General features: G+C 38.0%; 1 protein-coding gene across 3 annotated transcripts in view; it reads right to left on the reverse strand.

Moving 5' to 3' along the window:
• The window catches only part of gpc5c (glypican 5c), a 133557-nt gene that overhangs the window by 97104 nt on the left and 17478 nt on the right, over positions 1-18975 (reverse strand). For 2 of the 3 annotated variants that reach the window (XM_084119784.1, XM_084119785.1), the window contains exon 3: positions 6733-7451. In XM_084119784.1, the coding sequence (XP_083975910.1) occupies positions 6733-7451 (719 nt within the window). Of the gene's footprint in view, positions 1-6732; positions 7452-17622; positions 17957-18975 lie in introns of those variants that run through there. The other variant, XM_084119786.1, reaches the window with a different exon arrangement.

Below are 18975 nucleotides of genomic sequence, written 5' to 3' on the forward strand. Positions count from 1 at the left end.
ACTCAGTTATCAGCGAAGAGCTGCATAAATCATGATCAGAGCTGATCGGATTCCTCTTTCCTCTCGATTCCCCAAACCACAACCTTTCCAGACCCCTTTTGCTATTCCAATATTAAACTCTTCTGGCCCAAACTCAAACACAACTGACTGTTTAAATTCAAATATTCCTAAAATATCTCCTCCCATATTTATAATCCAAACATTTCTAGACAGATTCTCATTTCTTCCTAATTATTCATATCAAATGGACCCTAAGTCCATAAAGTCCTAGTGCATCAATGCACATAATAATTTCCTGTATCCATAAATTTGTGTTCACAGGAATGATTATATGGTACCAAGAGACGAATTCTGCACACTCAGCAAAGGGGAATGACCAAAAAGAAACAAGAAAAAGAGAAAAAAATAAGTGGGGGGCTTTCTCTTTCACTAAAGTCATTCTCTGCGTCAGAACGGAAAATAAATTGCTCTACTGAGGGTTACAAACTTGGTGAGGTAATTGATTCCTCACTTTTCACTCATCAGAAAGATGAATTAGTTAAGGGATAGTGTGATAAGACATGAATAGGGTACAAAATAGAGAAATATTATACACTATATTTCAGGCCCTATATAAAGTAGTATATAGCACTTAAAGGGGTGAAAATAAATATTAACTATTATGTGTTCTTTACAAAGTTCACAATTTAAGCTTAAAACTGCTCAATAATAAAATAAAATAAAATAAAATAATCATTTTCTGCTATGTTCATACCACAATGGAAAAAGGAGAGATGAAGGACTCTTTTACTGACCCCTCTCTCATCGCTGATGTCTGTGTTCTGGGCTTTGGAAATCTTTTCTAATCCCAGGGGCCTTGTTTCCATTATCTAAAAAGCACGAGCTACTATTAAAATTCCTGTGTAAGACTGTAATTAGAGCCCTCAGTTAAACCTTGGAGGAAATAAGGTAGAGCAGCACATTAACTGCTTGGAACGGTGGATAATGAATTATTACATTTTTCTCGTTTTTGTCTGATATGCGCTCATAGTTGTCAGCAGCCTCTTTTAGACACAGCACTTACGGGTCACGGAAAGACTGTCTGCTTCCAAGCTAGCAAGATTGAGACATCACAACACCTCAGCTGAACTCTGACCTCACGGCTACAATCCCTTTCCATCTCCAGTTGGGGAATAACATTGCGGTGTAAATCCTGACGTTCCGTTCAGCAGTAGAATTCTTAATGGACCTTAAACCTGTTGAAATATACAACAATCACTATGAAAACCCTCCGAATGTGAAAAAAAAAAAAACACTGGAAGAGGGGAGAGAAAGAATTTAAAGACGAGTTAAAAAGACAAAATGACTGAGCTTTTCAGCTCATAAACTTTTCCCATTTATAGCAAGGAATATATTCTATAATTCTATATATATAGAATACCTAGAGATTGGCATGGGGTACTTTCCATAAGATCATCTCTCAATGCAAATCAAACTAGCTTTTAGGCTAACTGAAATAAAATCATGCCAATCTCTAGGTATGGTGAAGGCTATGTGATGATGTGGGGCTATTTTAATTCCAAAGGCCAAGGGAACTTTATCAGGATGCATAGTATCCTAAAAAAAAATATAAAAAAAAACTTAAAAATAAAAATCTGCCTGCCTCTATGGGAATTTAACATAGGGGTGTACTCACTTATGCACCATGTATTTTAAGGAAGAACATTTATTTATTTACGATACATTATTCATTCACAAAGAAAATTGGTGTCCTTAAAGGTTGGATTATCCTAATTTTTTAAATTAAGGCATTAAGTTCAATTTCCAAAATATGATTTTTTATTCCTCTTTTTAGTCAACTTTAGCATGGGTGTATTCACTTATGCATTGCACTGTATATATATATATATATATATATATATATATATATATATATATATATATGCCTTTCTATATGTGAGACGCATCTTGAGGCTTCAGAATTGACAGCTGAATCCTACTGTGGGGTGAACATAGATTTAGTGGCAAGTAAACAAGATATCCTTGATCACACCTACTGTATATATTACTCTTTGGGTCCTAAGGTTATATTCGATTTCAGATTTACCTGCCTCTAAACGTCATGTAAAATATACATATTGCGTGGTTGGTCACTTTACCTATGAGTCATACAGCCTCTTCCTGGACAAATCTTGGCCAGGATAAATATGCAAGACCTCTTACTCCCCCCCAAAAAAGGAAGAAAAGGAACAATAGGGGAAAGGTGCGCTCTCTAATTATATAACCAGCACTGACAGTCCAGAATTTAAAAAGACAATGAAAGGAATGTGCATTGCATGCAAAACACACACACATACAAGTCATTACCCAAGTTCAGCTAGTATCACAGCCTAGCATGGTACATGTGTATGACACCTGATCTTAAGGGATTTAAAACCACACACTAAGACCACAGAGATGTCAAAAGACACCCCAGTCCTCTTTTAAAAACTTCTCGATTTACTCTCTCTCTCTCCCCTAGTCCCAGTCTTACAGTGCTGGTCAATAGAAGTCTTTCAGACATGCAAGAGGGCAGCCAGCGCTGTCAGCACCTACAGTGTCTCGACAGACCTCTAAAACCTGATCCCAGAAAGCACACACACATACACTACACACTCAGCATGCCCTCTCAGGCAGCACACATGATGGGACGGCATGCCAACCGCAATCCGTTTGGGAAAGTATCCCAGTGAAAATCAAACCATTGCTATAATTCCTCTAATAACATCTCAGCTTCACACACACACATTTGCAGAGAGAGGAGAAGTCTACAGTTTATGATCTTTGGAAGGAGAATACAAAAATGAGAGAGGCAGAAAAATGCCATGCATTATTTTGACAGAACTGAATACAGCTTAAGCAGGAGATAAAAGCACTAGGACATAATACAAGCACGGGATTGTGGGTAATTGAGTCTGTTATCAGGATGGTAGTCCTGTGGGTTTCAGTCTCACTATTTTCTCTCGAACTCATTGCTTAGTGTAAAGAAAACAGTGGAGATTTACACACAGCAGCAGAGGAAAACAGAAATGGCCTGCCAGAAACAATCTACTAGCTTTTTCCATCGTTTATTGCAGGATTATATCCCCCACATAATTTGGAATACCAAAAGCAATTTTACTGGCTGAAAGAAATACATTCAGTGCCTGATTAGAAAGACTACAAAATCACTTTATGATGTACAAAAGTTGTGGGGGAAAAACTATTAAATTGAACAAAAGTGATAAAAACATTTAACAAAATAAATAAATGTTATTTTGAACTTTATATTGATCAAAGGATCCAGATTTTTTTTTTTAATCAGTTTCCATAAAATAATTAAGCAGCACAACTGTTTTCAACATTGATAATAATAAGACACGTTTAATGAGCAGCAAATCATCATATTATAATGATTTCTGAAGGATCGTGTGACACTGAAGACTGGAGTACCATCACAGGAATACATTATATTTAAATTATTAAATTTAAATTAAAAATTATTTTAAATTGTAATAATATTTTCACAATAATACTGTTTTTACTGTGTTTTTAATCAAATAAACACAGCCTTGGTGAACATAAGAGACTTTCTTTTATTTTAAATATAAACAATCAATGCATTTTTAATTATAAGTCGATTTCATATTATGTAATGGAAGCTATTATTCCTCAAATTAAACATTTGCAAGCTACTCGGTAAGCCTCAACATGAGATTAGAATAGTACCACTAATTAGCCTACTAGCATATCCCTCGCCATTTAGTCTACTTTTTTTTTTTAGCTAACACTGCTAAGGAAGGATAACTGGAAATTCCATTTATAAACATTTATAGTATGACAAATGAACAGGAAGTAATATCAGCCGTGATTTTGAAACATCTCTTTCTTGACATATTATTTGATTGGACTGCAAAAAGAGTCACTGTTTATTTCCAGATTTCAATGCCACTGAAATAAAACATGCAGTGCTATAACAATTCCCCATACTATTGTTTATATCATTGCATATTTTAGACGGTTTCAGGTTTTGGAAAATAAGTAGCAGGCAACATACATGCAGCACAAAGTTAGTAGTTCACTAGTATTCCATTTCAAACACAGCCAAAGCCATCATCACAATTCAGTTAAGCAATCACATTCTGCCATTAAAGCAAACCAATCTTTAACGGCTTCAAAATAAACACACTGGCAGACAGTATAATGCCAGTATGCTAATGGAGTGTCACGTTTAAAATAAAGTGACTGGGTTCACTTTGGCTAGGTCTTTCCAATCCCATTAAGTGGCTTTGAAGTGCGAGTAAATGTTAGTTTGACTTAACGTGTGATAAATGGACTTAAAGTTTAAAGCTAAGAGCATGTGTGTGTGTGTATGTGTGTCAGTGACAAATGTACAAACAAAATTCTGCCAAAAAAGTTCCCATTTCCAAACCCTCATTCAGACACTACAAGATAACAACAGCCTAAGAAACACTTTGTTCAGACACACGGCACCAGAAGAATCTCGCAGAAGTAGTGGACTTGCCTGAACTTTCAGGATTTCCGTGTGATTTCATATTTTCTGCAAAAAATGCCTGCTAAGATGAAATACAACAGCCTTACAGCAAGTGTTGGGGGAAATGCATTACAAGTAAAGCAAGTTATGTAATCAGTAAAGTAAGTAACACATTACTTTTTTAATTTGCAACAAAATATCTCAGTTACTTTTTTCAAACAAGAAACGCAAGTTACTTAATTTTCCCATTTATTGACTGACACCTCTCCTGTCCCCATGTTGAGAGAAATCATGAGTGAGGTGTGTGCGCTGTGTGAAAATGATGGTTATTGTAGTTCTAGAGTAAAGGTAAGCATGTATTTACTATCTAACTTGTATAAAACAGATTCAGTATTCCTCAGTGAAATGCAAACTCAGAATATTATACAAACCTGCAATAATTAAATAGGTTAAAGGTAGGGTAGGCAATTTTAGAGAGGCTAGCAATAGCAAGCTAGCTATGAAAGCATTAGAACACGCCCTCCCTTCAAAGCACTCTCCAAAGCCATGCATCTTCCAAAACACAAGAATGCTCACAGCCAGAGCTGAGTTTGCAAAGCGTCACAAGAGACGGTGTTAAACTACCTCATGTCTCAAAGCACATAACGATGTTTTATTAACAACATTCAGAAGGAGCACATTCAGATAATCAACCAATTTAACGCAAGATGAGCACGTTCAGATATTCAATTAAGTATGATACGAGGTATATATTCAGCTTACTTACCACTGTCCCACGACAGTTTTTCCTGCATCCCTCCACAACCCCAACTCCTCTCTCTCGATTATTACTATCCCAGCCAGGGATGGGGGAGTACTCTGGTTTTGGGCTAAATTCAGACTAAATGACAACACGCCAAATATGCATAATCTTTGCTCTTTCTGATTATATTGTGCGAACTCGTAAATACAATAATAATGAATGAATAATAGGGGGTGTAATGATGTCATGATTCGATACATATCACGATACTGAACTCACGATACAATATTATTGCGATACTCCAAGACATATGATAAAAGGTTAACAAAAAATGTACTGTTGATTAAAATGCTAAATTTGGTATTACATTGGGTGTGGAAATGAATAGGCTTGGCCTTAGTGCTGGAAACCCAATGCACAGGACAATGGTGACACCAGAATAAAAATATAATTCTGAAAATACAGAACTATTTTAGATGAATATGCTTGTCACTGACAAGATATATTTACAATAATGTAGGCCACTTTTTACTGGTAACATAAGACATTTGGCATTATCAGGACCCACAAATATTCCCCCATTGCATTATTATACATTACATTCAAAATTCAACTTGCCAGCAGCCATTTCACCCTGTAGCCCAAGACTGGTTGCCCACTGAAGCTAAGCGGGGTTGAGCCTGGTCAGTACCTGGATGGGAGACCTCCTGGGAAAACTAGGTTGCTGCTGGAAGAGGTGCTAGTGAGGCCAGTAGGGAGTGCTCACCCTGTGGTCTGTGTGGGTCCTAACGCCCCAGTAAAGTGATGGGGACACTATACTGTCAAAGAGTAACGTACTTCGGATGAGACGTTAAACTGAGGTCCTGACTCTCTGTGGTCATTAAAAATCCCAGGATGTCCTTCGGAAAAAGAGTAGGGCATTAACCCTGGCATCCTGGCCAAATTTGCCCATTGGCCCCTGTCCATCATGGCCTCCTAATCATCCCCATAAATATACTGATTGGCTCTATCACTCTGTCTCCTCTCCACCAGTAAGCTGGTGTGTGGTGGGCGTTCTGGCGCAATATGGCTACACATTGGTGGTGGTTGAGGAGATTCCCCCTTCCATATGTAAAAGCGCTTTTGAGTACCTAGAAAGGTGCTATATAAATGTAATGCATTATTATATATAGTAGTTTAATGTCGTACTGACACTAAAACTCTGTAAACTTTAAAAGTTTTCTCACACAGTAATTTTCATTTTGGGTGAACTATACACAATACAGATTGTCACTATCCACGATACATGTTGCATTTTTGCGATGTATTGTGACACGATATATGAAGTGCACTGCACTGAAGGAAAAGAAGGTTCGCCAGATGTAAAGCAGCACAATAATCGTTTTCCCTTGAGTATCTTGTTTTCATAATCTTTGGAAGCCAAAATCGAAAATAATTTTTTTCTAATCTCACAGCCCTACTATAGCATACAATTGAAACTATGCACACTGATACCCACCGTGGCAGTTAGCCTGGGCCCATGAAGTTGAGCATAGAGAATGGCCTCCTCAACTTGACCTCTGATCCCCAGCAAAGCGAGCTCCAGGTTGTGCGCTCCGGCGACCATGTGTGAGAGATCCTGCAGCACGGTGACGTACTGTCTCCATGGGCCGTGTAACTCCGAGAGGCTGGCCAAGCACCCGCGCATGACGTTGAGGCAGTAGCCACTGCATGCCCGGATCAGGGTGAGCCCACGGCAATGAGAGCAGTATTGCATGCGCACCAGAGCGCGCGTGCACTCTTTTGATAACTCCGCAGTCTCCGTAATGTTCATCACCTCTGACCCCACGCCGAGCGCCAAGCTGAGCACCCGACCTGCCCGCAATGCATCCGCAAGCTCCTTTGCCATCGCTTTTGGGTGCGACCCAAAGGGGTTAACGTCCTGCCTCGTCATGCGGAGACAGTCGCCGAGCTGGTTGTTGTCTGAAGTATCTGCGTCAATGCTCGCTGCCATGCCGGGATTGACTATACGAGTGTGGACCAACGGGAAGAGACCGTCGAAGAAACAGTGCACAGCGGTCTCAACGGAGACGTTGCCGGTGCCCTGGAGGAAGCGAGATAGGTCAGTAAAGAGGCAGGCGATGTGAGGAGAGATGGACGACATGAGGGAAGAGTACGTGGTCTCGAACAGAGAGGTCAGGTGATTCTGAGAGAATGATATTAGAGACTGGAACGAATCTGAAAAAGAGAGAGAAAATATTTAAATTAGTGTAAACATAAGGGAAAAATCTCAAAATAAGAACATGCACAAATCACACACAGTCTCAATACAAAACAAGAAACATTTGAAGAGGACATTTGTTATTCGTCTAACAGCTTTAAAAGTGAAGTATGCCATTTCTAAGCCATTAGCCATTGATCAGACAAATGGATAGATCCGCCTCAATGTCATTCTATTGGTTGAGCATTTACTGAACTATTGGTTTAAGTCAGGGGTTCTCAACTCTGGTCCTCGGGGTCCACTTTCATGCAGAGTTTAGCTCCAACCCTAATAAAACACACCTGAACAAGATAATCAAGGTCTTCAGGATTTCTAGAAAGTTATAGGAAGGTGAGTTTGATCTAGGTTGGAGCTACACTCTGCAGGAAAGTGGACCTCGAGGGCCAGATTTGAGAACCCCATTTTGTCAAATGCTGGGCTCAATTAATAATCAAGCTATAGAAAAAGTGACAATAGTCTCAGAGTCATGCTATAGTCAGAATGAGATTGTTTGGGTATCAAGTCTTATAGAGGTGTGTAATAGTTACATGAAAGCTAGACACACACAAGAAAATCAAAACTTCTCTAAGACATGAATTTTTAACATGAGCATATGAAGTTTTGAACTGCTAATAAAAAAAAAATAATAAAAAAAAATACAATAAAAAAAACAATTAAAAATAAAATAAAATAAAATAAAGGAATTCTATATTAAATGTGAATGCAACTGAAATTAAAGTTCCAAACTTTATTAGAAAAAAATAATAATACTAATAATTTGACAAAAAAAAGAAAAGAGAGATGTCCAGAACTGCATGCTTTTTTACTACTATTTGATTTATTTATTTAATAAGAATGTTTATTTTATTTTATAAGAATGATTTGTTCACAAAGAATTTGTGGAAAAATTTTTTTTTTTCAAAATCTGAGAAATCAACCTACAAAAATGACTCAGAGAGGTCTTTTCCATACAATGCAAGTGAATGGTGACCACGGCTGTCAAGCAAGATTTACAAAGTTAGACTGTCAGACTTCCATTGCGGTCTGTTTCTCACACAAAGCTATTGTACTACAGCTTCAGAAAACATGGAATATAGCACACAAGACATATGGACTACTTTTGTGATGGGTTTTTTTTCTGTGTCATTTTTCAGAGCTTGACAGACCCTGTGCCAATTTCATTGTATCATTGTATGTAAAGAGCAGCATAACCATTCTGTCTAACTTTCTGTTCCACAGAAGAAAAAATATTAAAGATGCAATGAAACAGAAGTGGAGACAGATCATCTTCTCTGTATTGCGATGGAATCAGTTGATGATTGGATTTTGAGATGAGCACTGAACTCAAAACCAGAGGAAGATGAACAAGAGTTTTTACAGAGTGGTCCAGAAGGTCAAAACAATTTAAACATATCATCATAATCATCATTATAATGAATGAATGGTTCACAATAAGATATGTATTTAGAAAAAAACAGGGTTATGTATAACATATAGGGTTAATAACATGTACTGTAACATATAGGGTTAGTTTGACTCCATTGCGACTTTAAAACAAGTTAGGGTGAGCAAATGACAACAATTTTCATATAGTTGAACTATTTCTTTTCAACCAGTCACAAAACTTTTGTGCCACAGGAAGGACAAATAAAAGAGGGAAAGGGATTCTGTGGCTCTATTCTGTGGTTTTTCTGTCGTCCTCTCTCTCTCTCACACACACACACACACACAAACACACACTAGACTTGTGTTTGGTCAGTGGTTTGTTAATGCAGGAGCTGCCTGTCTATTCAGCTGCGCAGTAGTCGAGCATGACCACACACACATAGACACACACACACACACACAGGCTGTACCCAGGGTGCCGTTCTCTCTAAGGCCACTGATGTCAGACTGAAGGCATGTTAGGGGATGGAGGAACAGCGGCAACTGGACCGAAACTGAGACCGGTCAACAGACATACATATGAACTCACACACACACAGAAGCACAGCTCTCCATTTCACTCCATAAGCTGCAGAAGCTTCCATCAGTGCCGTCACAATGGACCAGGACAACAACTAAACTCCACCCAATCACGACAGCTGTGCCGTTCACACAGGATGTGTTCTGGCACTCTTTCTGCACTGTTTTTTTTTTTTTTTAAATTGTGCATCTATGTACATATATGTGATACAGACATCTTTATTGCTGCATCGTATTTTGCGGTTTCAAAATCTCATACCATTGCATTATGAAGATGTCATGTTAAAAGTTACACTTTTCGCATACTTCCCCATTATCACACACAGAGACTGTGGAAGAATTACACTTACTGGACCATTATGACATTAAATGTAGGGCTGTCAAAAGATTAATCGCGATTAATCGCATCCAAAATAAAAGTTTGTGTTTAAATAATATATGTGTGTGTACTGTGTATAATTAAATTTGTATATATAAATACACACACATGCTTGTATATATTTAAGAAAAATGTGTAATTTATATATAAAAAAATTATATTTATATATAATATAAATGATATGTAAATATATACAGTATATGTATGCAAATATTTCTTAAATATATACATGCATGTGTGTGTATTTATATATACAAAATTATTATACACAGTACACACACATATATTATGTAAACACAAACTTTTATTTTGGATGCGATTAATCGCGATTAATCTTTTGACAGCCCTACATTAAATGTTTTTTCTTTCCACAATAACCTTACAGAGAGGTCAGTGATGGGAAGAAGAAACAGGAAAGAGATTTGTGAAATGTCATAGATTCAAACTCGTATTGCCCATATCAGCACCACTGCCTAAAGTGTTAGAGCACATGCAAACCAATAGACCACTAAGAAAAAAAGGAAAGCGAGCATTGTAGAAGGAGAAAGTAGGCCTAAGGAATGGAAAGGCCACTTGCCATGTCCCGCTGTGTGTTCGTGTCTGCATATGAACTGTAAATGTGCATGCGTGTGTGTGTGTGTGTGTGTGTGTGTGTGTGTGTGTGTGTGTGTGTGTGTGTGTGTGTGTGTGTGTGTGTGTGTGTCTGTAGATGTGTGCCCGTATAGGCGAGATGGTTGGAATGAGAGCAGCAAACCACCAGCAGAATGTGCCAGTGTAAGGTTACAGCATTTCAGAGGGCAGCCTCATGCCACGAACGCTCCGTAAAACCACCAGAAGTGGACAAGCAGACGGAGAAAGAGACAGGGAGTTGAGAGAGGTGAATTTGTTTGGCTTTGAGACCTCACGCCACAGTTCTGGCAGAAAAAAAAAAAAAAAAAAAAAAAACCTGGAGTATCTTTTACAAGAAAATACTGTCCCACTTTATATTAAGTGGCTTTAACTACTATGTACTAACATTGAAATTAATAATTTGATACAATGGACTTATTGTGTACACACGTTTTTACATTGTACTTATATTTTAAAAATACCTGCATGTAATTACAGCTGTAATTAATTTATGTAATTACACTTGTAATTACATTAAACCTACCCATATACCGCCACACCTGTCCCTAACCTAACCCGTATCACACCTCATTAGCAGCAAAAGTGTTTTACAATACAACATGAAGACAATAAGTACATTGTACTTATTTTTCTATGCAAGTGCATAGCCACTTAAAGCCACTTAATATAAAGTGGGACCGAAAATACTATTTCAGTCTATTCTAGTTTAAAAATTCACATTTAATTCAATGTGTTTCTCGCGGTTTCTTTTTATTTATTATTAGTGAAATTCCCTAGCAACTTCTGAGAAAAAAAGGTTTCTATCCATTTTGTTTTCAGTGTTTACGTCTAAAGACAAGCTTACACGATGTACTTCTACTCAGATGGAATTAGACAATAATTCCAGAAGAATCAGGGATGATTCTGATGATGAGAATTGGTATTTAAACATAGGAAAAAAGAGATCTCCCATGAGAAACCCACATAAAGGCTGTCATTGCTCAGACAAGCACACGCACCAAACTTAATGTCCTGTACAGAAACCAACAGTGGTCTGACAGCTGGGGAAAAGCTATCTGAAACCATTTGTTGCTCCATTAGTGCTTCACCATTAGAGCAGAACTGCCAGACATTGTTCATTTGATTTGTCAGAATTATTACTGGGCAAATTGCAAAGCTTTAAATGGCTTGTTTGGTTTATAGAGAACATGTTACTGATTCTATCTTTCGGTTTGCCTTAAAATTAAGACTCTGGGTATGTTCAGAATGCGACTCATGATATTTTTGCAGAATGCAATATGTAAAATGTAGGGATGCTCCTATCAATCAGCCGCAGATTGGTATCGGTCGATAATCACATTCTATTGCTGCCTTCACATGCTATCGGAAATGTCCTACTTCACACTTCTGAAGTTGTCATTACGAGGCCATCGCATTCAAGTGCTTTGTTGTCGAAAGGAATAGGAATCATGGAGGACACCAGGTTTATTCTTGCCTATTTATTGGGAAAATCTTAATAAAAGCCAAAATGATATTTAGCGTCCCATTCATTGACAGACATAAACATTCACAGCGCTATCTAGATAGTCAGCTTGCTGACAGTTCTGGAATTCCGGTCAAATACAGGCTATTTTCGCTGTGTGATAAAACAAACACTTCAAATAATTATGCATATATGTAAATATGCACTACTTTAAAGATAAGACAAGGGATGTAGCTGTTGTGGAAAAAAAACTAATAAAGAATAGCAGTTAGACAGCAGCAGTCGTTCTCCTCTCTGCCATGTTTAAAGTTTATGGCACCCCCAACGCGGGAACTTGGGTATCAAAATTATCCCGAGCTTCCCAATGGTAAATACAATGTGAGAGGGCATTCATTTCTAATTTTTAACTAGGAAAAACATAATAATTAAAAACATAATAAATAATTCCAATAGCATGTGAAGATCGGTAGTCACTAATTTTGGCCGATCTCACAAACTGATGGCATTATGATGATGTAAAAAACTAAAAAGTTGCCTCAGACTTTTGCACTACGTTCAGCTTTGTAACTTCAAGAAACATTAGTAAACCATGGTAAATCACACATCTTTATTTAGAGTCGGTTGTCTTGATTAAAACGAGCCCACACACAACATAACATGATCTCGAGAAAATCCTCACAGATTGACAGTGGCAGTATGCCAACTAAACCACACAGCATGCAAGAGTATACGCTAGTATTCCATTTCAAGCATCTCCTCTGAATCCAAATGAGCTCAAATGGAGAGAAATAAAGGTTTATAGTGGGAGAATTAATCCCTGTCACTGGGCTCCAGAGGAAAGTAACATTGTACGTTACTGGTTTGTGAGCTGGCGAACTGCAGTGTTGCAGGGATGCCAGTGAGCCAAGATGGAAGCCAGATTTACAGCCATGTAATTGGATGTTATATAGCCTCTTAAGAGGGTCTACTAAAGGCTTTTAGAGATGACTAATCCACCTAATGACCAAGACTCATTTCCTAAACGCACAGTCTGCTGGCGAAAGCATTCAGTCAGATGAGTAAAACCGATAAGATAGACAAAGGTGTTTCCGCATCAAACTCTGCTGGAATATGTAAACATTCCCTGATGTCATGCACCTCTTAGTGCACTAAACATACAGAAACTAATGAACACATTTTTTAACTGGATTCAACTGTAAAACTACAAGTTTGATCCAGTAAACCTGATAAACCACAGTGAGTGACCCACTTTTGTCACGGCCAAGACCCTAAATACAAGGCCATGCTGCATTCCTCAATGACCGCGGTCAGCATTCAGAGCGTTCGAGGGGCTGGCTGGTTCGAGACATGAAGAGTACATCATCTGTCGATCATCTTCCACCCCAGAAAGCCCCGTAATCCAGCCAAGGGCTTGTGTTTCATACGGGTCAGATGCAGATATGAGTTCATCACCTCTGTAGGGGGGCTATAAAATCCCACTTTAATTAGTGACAATACATATGTCCCTGTCCTCTGACTAAAACAGCTGTGATGAGAAAACACGTCACATTACCAAATGCAACTTCAGCATGAGAAGCTGAAGAACGGAGAGCAATGAGATTGAAAAACAAGATGGAAAAATTAATTGAAATTAAGAGAACATGTCTGCTCTGTGCTGATAAACAAATGGGGAATGGATTTTGTTGCTACAAGATTTTGTTGCTTGTTGCTACAACTGGACATTGGTGATATTAAGTGTACAAAGCACTCATTGGACTAATGGTTAGCTTAAGTTCCAACACACAGATGCGAGATATATATATATATATATATATATATATATATATATATATATATATATAATAAATTATAGTATAAGTTACTGTTTTTTTATCTTTGTAAACATTTTAGTGTTAAAATTAGGCCTCTTTTTGACGTGTATAATCTGTCACTGGATTTCAATCGGTGTGAATACCACCCATTACTAAAAAGTTCTTAAACCATTTAATAAATGAAACAAGTTTACACGTTGTCGACTTTATCAGTGAAAGGCCGTTCATTTAACTGCTCTCAAGAAAATTTGCCAATTAAAGGCATTCTTTCACACCATACTGAAATTAATGACTATACTCAATCCACTCAAATCTGAACCCTGAGTTCAGAAATGCTCTGTAAACAGCACATAAGGTTAAATCAACAGCACTTAATGTTACACATTAGGAGACAAACTAGACGTAACCACCTGTCTAAAACTGCAGCAGACTTCAAATCCCCTCCCCTCAGCAGCGTCTTTTCTGTCAGAAGGGAAACAGGTGGAGGGTGCAGAGGAATGTTTCACCAATATCTCTCTCATCAGATTGCAATTAAAATGGCTGCACCGTTATATCAGAAGTCACTAAGACACAATTCCTGAGATGCCGGATGTAGTGTGTGTGTGCGTGCGTGCGTGCGTGCGTGCGTGCGTGCGTGTGTGTGTGAAAAAACTGTGCTCTCTAAAAGATAAAGAGATCGGCTTGTCTGGTTAAAAGGTGAGTGACGTCTGTCTCCAGATTGCTGCACCGATAATTTATCCGAACACCCCAATCATCATCGTTCACTTTTGGACTCGCAGTCAAGAAACAATGCAGTAAATTGCTGTATAAAAGCAAATTGTTTCTGGAAAACAACTGATTTGAAATATTTGTGTTGCCCATAATTATATGCATGTGTGTCTTTAGTCTTGAGGAAAAAAATCTTCAAGCTTGAAACACAAATGCAAAGTTTTTAAACCTACAAGGATGCATTAATTTGATCAAAAGTGACAGTAAAGATATTTATAATGCCACAAAACATATCTATTTCAATAAATGCGGCTATATATTGAGTATAAATCAGACACTTGGGAAAAGAGAGAGAGAAAGACGGGAAGAGGAATATGTAACAGAAGGACTGATGATCCCTTAATTCTGAAATGAAAAATGCTTTTCTCTTCCAACAGAACACTTTCTTCTAGTGCCAGCTGTTCAGACATCTCAAGCATGTTCTGTGATGATTGGTGGCAGCTTTTTCTCCTGAAAAACGGTTCACCATGCTGTTGGAAAAGACTGCACAACAGGAAATCAAACCACCATCTCTTCTCTGTCTCTCCCTCCCAGTATTAGGACAACCTAATGATTTTGGAAGAGAAAAGGGTGGAGAGTTTGAGCCATGATTGGGTTTGGATCGTGTGTTTGGTTGTCCATTTCAGTCTGAGGTAATGAAGTGAATAATGAGACATGAAGCAACTAGACGCTAACCTAAAAGCCGTGTGAAAGTGGCCGCAATGACACTCTGGAGATGAGACCACTCCCTTTCTCCTCAGACGCCCCCTGGCCTAAACACTACTTGTACTCCTATATCCTGTTTTTTTCCCTTTCAAACATCTTTCTTTAGAAGAGTTTGCTGGGGTAAGCATCACTATTACTATTATTGCCCATGCTTTGGGCCCTATCATACACCTGGCACAATGTGGCGCCAGGCGCGACAGAAGTGTTTTTTGCTAGTTTCAGCCCGACGCAGTTATCATTTTCCACATCCTGCGCCACATTGTTTAAATAGCAAATGCATTTGCACCTATTTGTGCGCTGGTCTGAAAACGAGCAGTGTTCAGGCGAATTGTTGGCACGTTGCTATTTTGAGGCAACTGAAATAGACTGCGCCATTATATATATTTTTTTTTGTTATTTAAAGGGCGCATTAGTAATGTGCCCCTTCTAGGCGGGTCCACAACACGCGTACACTCTGCTTATTACACACACAGGGACGTGCAGCGGCACACAAACTAGCCAAATATTAAAAATAAAAGGATTACAATGTAAAAGATTAATATTGTGTACATAAAGATATGATGGAATCCAGCTTGTCCCGTAGATGGTCTGTTTGCGCACTTTAACCTCGCACACGAGCAGTTCCGTTTCCTCTCTGGAGAAGCGTTCAGTCTTTCCACTTGCAAATTCCGTCATGTCAATAGCGAATCCACCATGGTGCAAGAGCAACTGGCTTTTAAAGGGAATGGGAGATGAGACTCTGATTGGTTTATTGCACGTTACGCCCAAAACACACTTATTACTCATTAAGAGAATAGGGACAACCCTTTTAGAACTGACCATTTTTCCCATCGTTGTACTAACAAAAGTGGATCGGACATGTCCTAAGTGCACTTAGACCACGCGATTAGATCGTTAAAATAGGGCCCTTAGAGTTAGTGCCATGATGGTCAACCAAATCAAAAGCAGGTCTACCACCTGGTAATTCAGTTGATTAACCATCTAGACAAGATTGGACCAGCTAATGTAATGCATCTATGTAAAACCAATGCCAACTACCACCTTAAACTTTTTTTTTGTCCTTTTTTACTTCTACAGAAAGTTTCACTCACTTGTTTTGTTTGTTTGCCCCACACAATCTTTCATCATCTGACGTTGGACATTTCCAGACAAATTGCATTTTATTTTTTCTCTCTGAAGTGCTCAGCGTGCAGTCTTTAGGGGAACGCAGACAGCTGGGTCACTCTAAATATTTCTTTAACCTTTGTTGAACAACAAAATCATTCGTTCTGTCCTGTACAGCGAACAACAGGCTAGCATCATTCCCAGAACACCGGCGTCCATCTCACGACAGCTGGACGGCAGGGGCCGGATGGGATGTTTAGAATCCATCCATTCCACTGTTACCATGGGAATGACATAGCAGGTGCATTGCGTGTGAGGCTGAAGCCACTAGATTTGCTCAGAGGTACGGTATGAGCATCACTTCCTGTCCCAAGCCCACTCACCGCTGACATCAGGCTTTGGGTTTGGGTCAACCCGTCAGTTCAGGCCAAACTGCCGCTCTCTCTCAATCCTTTTCTTTTTATTTTTCTCTTTAGTGGACACAAGTTGTGGTCCAGCGCCAGCTAAGGAAGTAACATGGCAAGCTCAATTAGTCAATGGATAAATCGACCCTCCAAAAAGGCCAAATGATCTTTGGGAGGAGGACGTATAAGAGGAGGGGGATTCCTCTGAGACTTTAAGAGTCATGCGATCACTGATGAAGACAAGGGAAAGACGAATAACAACAATGGGAAAAGAGAGAATAAAGGCCAGACAGAACGAAAGACTGAATGAGAATGAGTGAGAGAGAAGGGTTTCCCCAGAGCACAACTGGCATGATGCCACCAAGGCGGCGTCTACTATACTGTCACTGCTAAGCAGTTATGAGGTTTCTACCGGCACTTTCCATGAATACGATACGCTTTAGTGTCCTATGAAATTTTTTAAAGAACTGGAGGCCCAAATCCCATGCCTTACGCTGTGAGCGGCATCAGATTTGTTCAAGGTGCAAGGGTTTGCTGTCTAACATGCCCAACTTAAATCTTATGTAAAAGTGTTACCCAAATTTTGAACAGTCAACAGTCTGTGCAGCCAGATGGTGTAGTTAAGACATCTACAAGCAGGGGCAAAAAGGGCATACTAGACAGCAAAACTGTGCACCTTTTTTCAGAGATTATTTGTTGACAAAGAAGCAGATAATTACACACAAATCTATTTTCATTGAGCAGCATTCCAGAGCTATGTGTAAACGTAAACATCTGAATTTCTCATCTTCTCTTGCCTCTTCTCTACTCTCCTCTATCTAAAGACTTTAAGCAACATCCATCTGTTATTTTGCACCTCTTCAAACCTCTGAGGGAAAATTGAGGACATACTGATATAGAAACACTCACTCTTGCACTTACCCATGGCCACAGGGAGAAAGACGATTAGTCACTGTCATTATGAACCCCAGTGAGGAAAGGCCTGACTGCTGCTCCTGGGACTGCCTTCACTTCATTGTTTCCCTTTCTTTGGCTCTGTTCAGAATGGCATTCTCCCATACCATCAAACATCAGAATGAACAAATAAGTTTGGCAAAATGTGCAGTTTAAAAGCAGAGTGGAATTCTGTATCTCACAATGCAATGCACTAGACTTTTCTATGTGACAAATGAACAAAAAGCAATATGAACCATGTGAATTTATTTATCAAAAAACATTTTTTTTACACAATTTAATTAGGAAAGTAAAAAAAAAAACTATTTTTAAAAAATATACAGTAATGTATAACAAAAGTATACAGTATGAACCATATTCAGGGTACACACTAGACTAGGGGAATTTAAAAAAAAGACAAATTTAAATATTTAGATAAGTAGCCTATCAGTGTTCATTTAGTTGTTGTTTTTTCTTACAGTTTTATTTATTTTTTTGAATGTGCTTATATTTTTATATTTTGAGTTATGTTAATTTCCCTATGTACTTTTGTCATTTTATTAGCTGTTTTTTTTTTTATATATTGCTATTTATCTTCAATTTATTTTATTTCAGATTTAGTTTTGGTTAGTTTTATAATGAATTTTTACTTAATTACTTAATTTTAGTGCTTCAAATCAAACTTATTTCAGTTTATTGCCAAGGTAACATTTCTAAATTTCAATTAGTTTAAGTTTATCAACTAATATTTAGATTTTATTTTATTTCAACTGTTTCAATTAACAAAAATGTTTTTAATAGTTTTATTTTTATTTACGATGATAAGTATCTTTCGATTGTTAAGTATTTAATTCACTGGATCATTCAAAATAAATTACCACATAATAGTAAGAATAAAGTTTTAGTTATAAATATCTGCATAACCATATCATGAGTGATAAAAGAAAATTACTGGTATTAAAAAACGATTCTGGTCATACCCGACCCAAGAAGATGGCATGTTTAATTTGACAAATTAAATTAAAAAGGAAAAGATTCAGTGGACAAAATATGGGAAATTTAGATGCAAATGTTAAAACTCTACAACTTACATAACCATACAGTATTTCATTCCAAATATGGCCCCTGAATCCAAGTTTAGCAGAGAGGAATAAAACAAAGACAGGGTCATTTAATAAACATTCCAAACAAACCCTTTGTCTATTAAACTTTTTCTCACGGACAGTGACTCAACATCCCAGTTTCTCTTTAATTCTGTGATTTCTTCTTAGTCTGAGATGATCAGAGCACACATTATCCTTAATAACTCCTTAAATCCTTTATTACTACAAACATACCCAC

This window comes from Abramis brama (genome assembly GCF_963993115.1).
Source record: "Abramis brama genome assembly, chromosome: 7".
NCBI classification, from domain to species: domain Eukaryota; kingdom Metazoa; phylum Chordata; class Actinopteri; order Cypriniformes; family Leuciscidae; genus Abramis; species Abramis brama.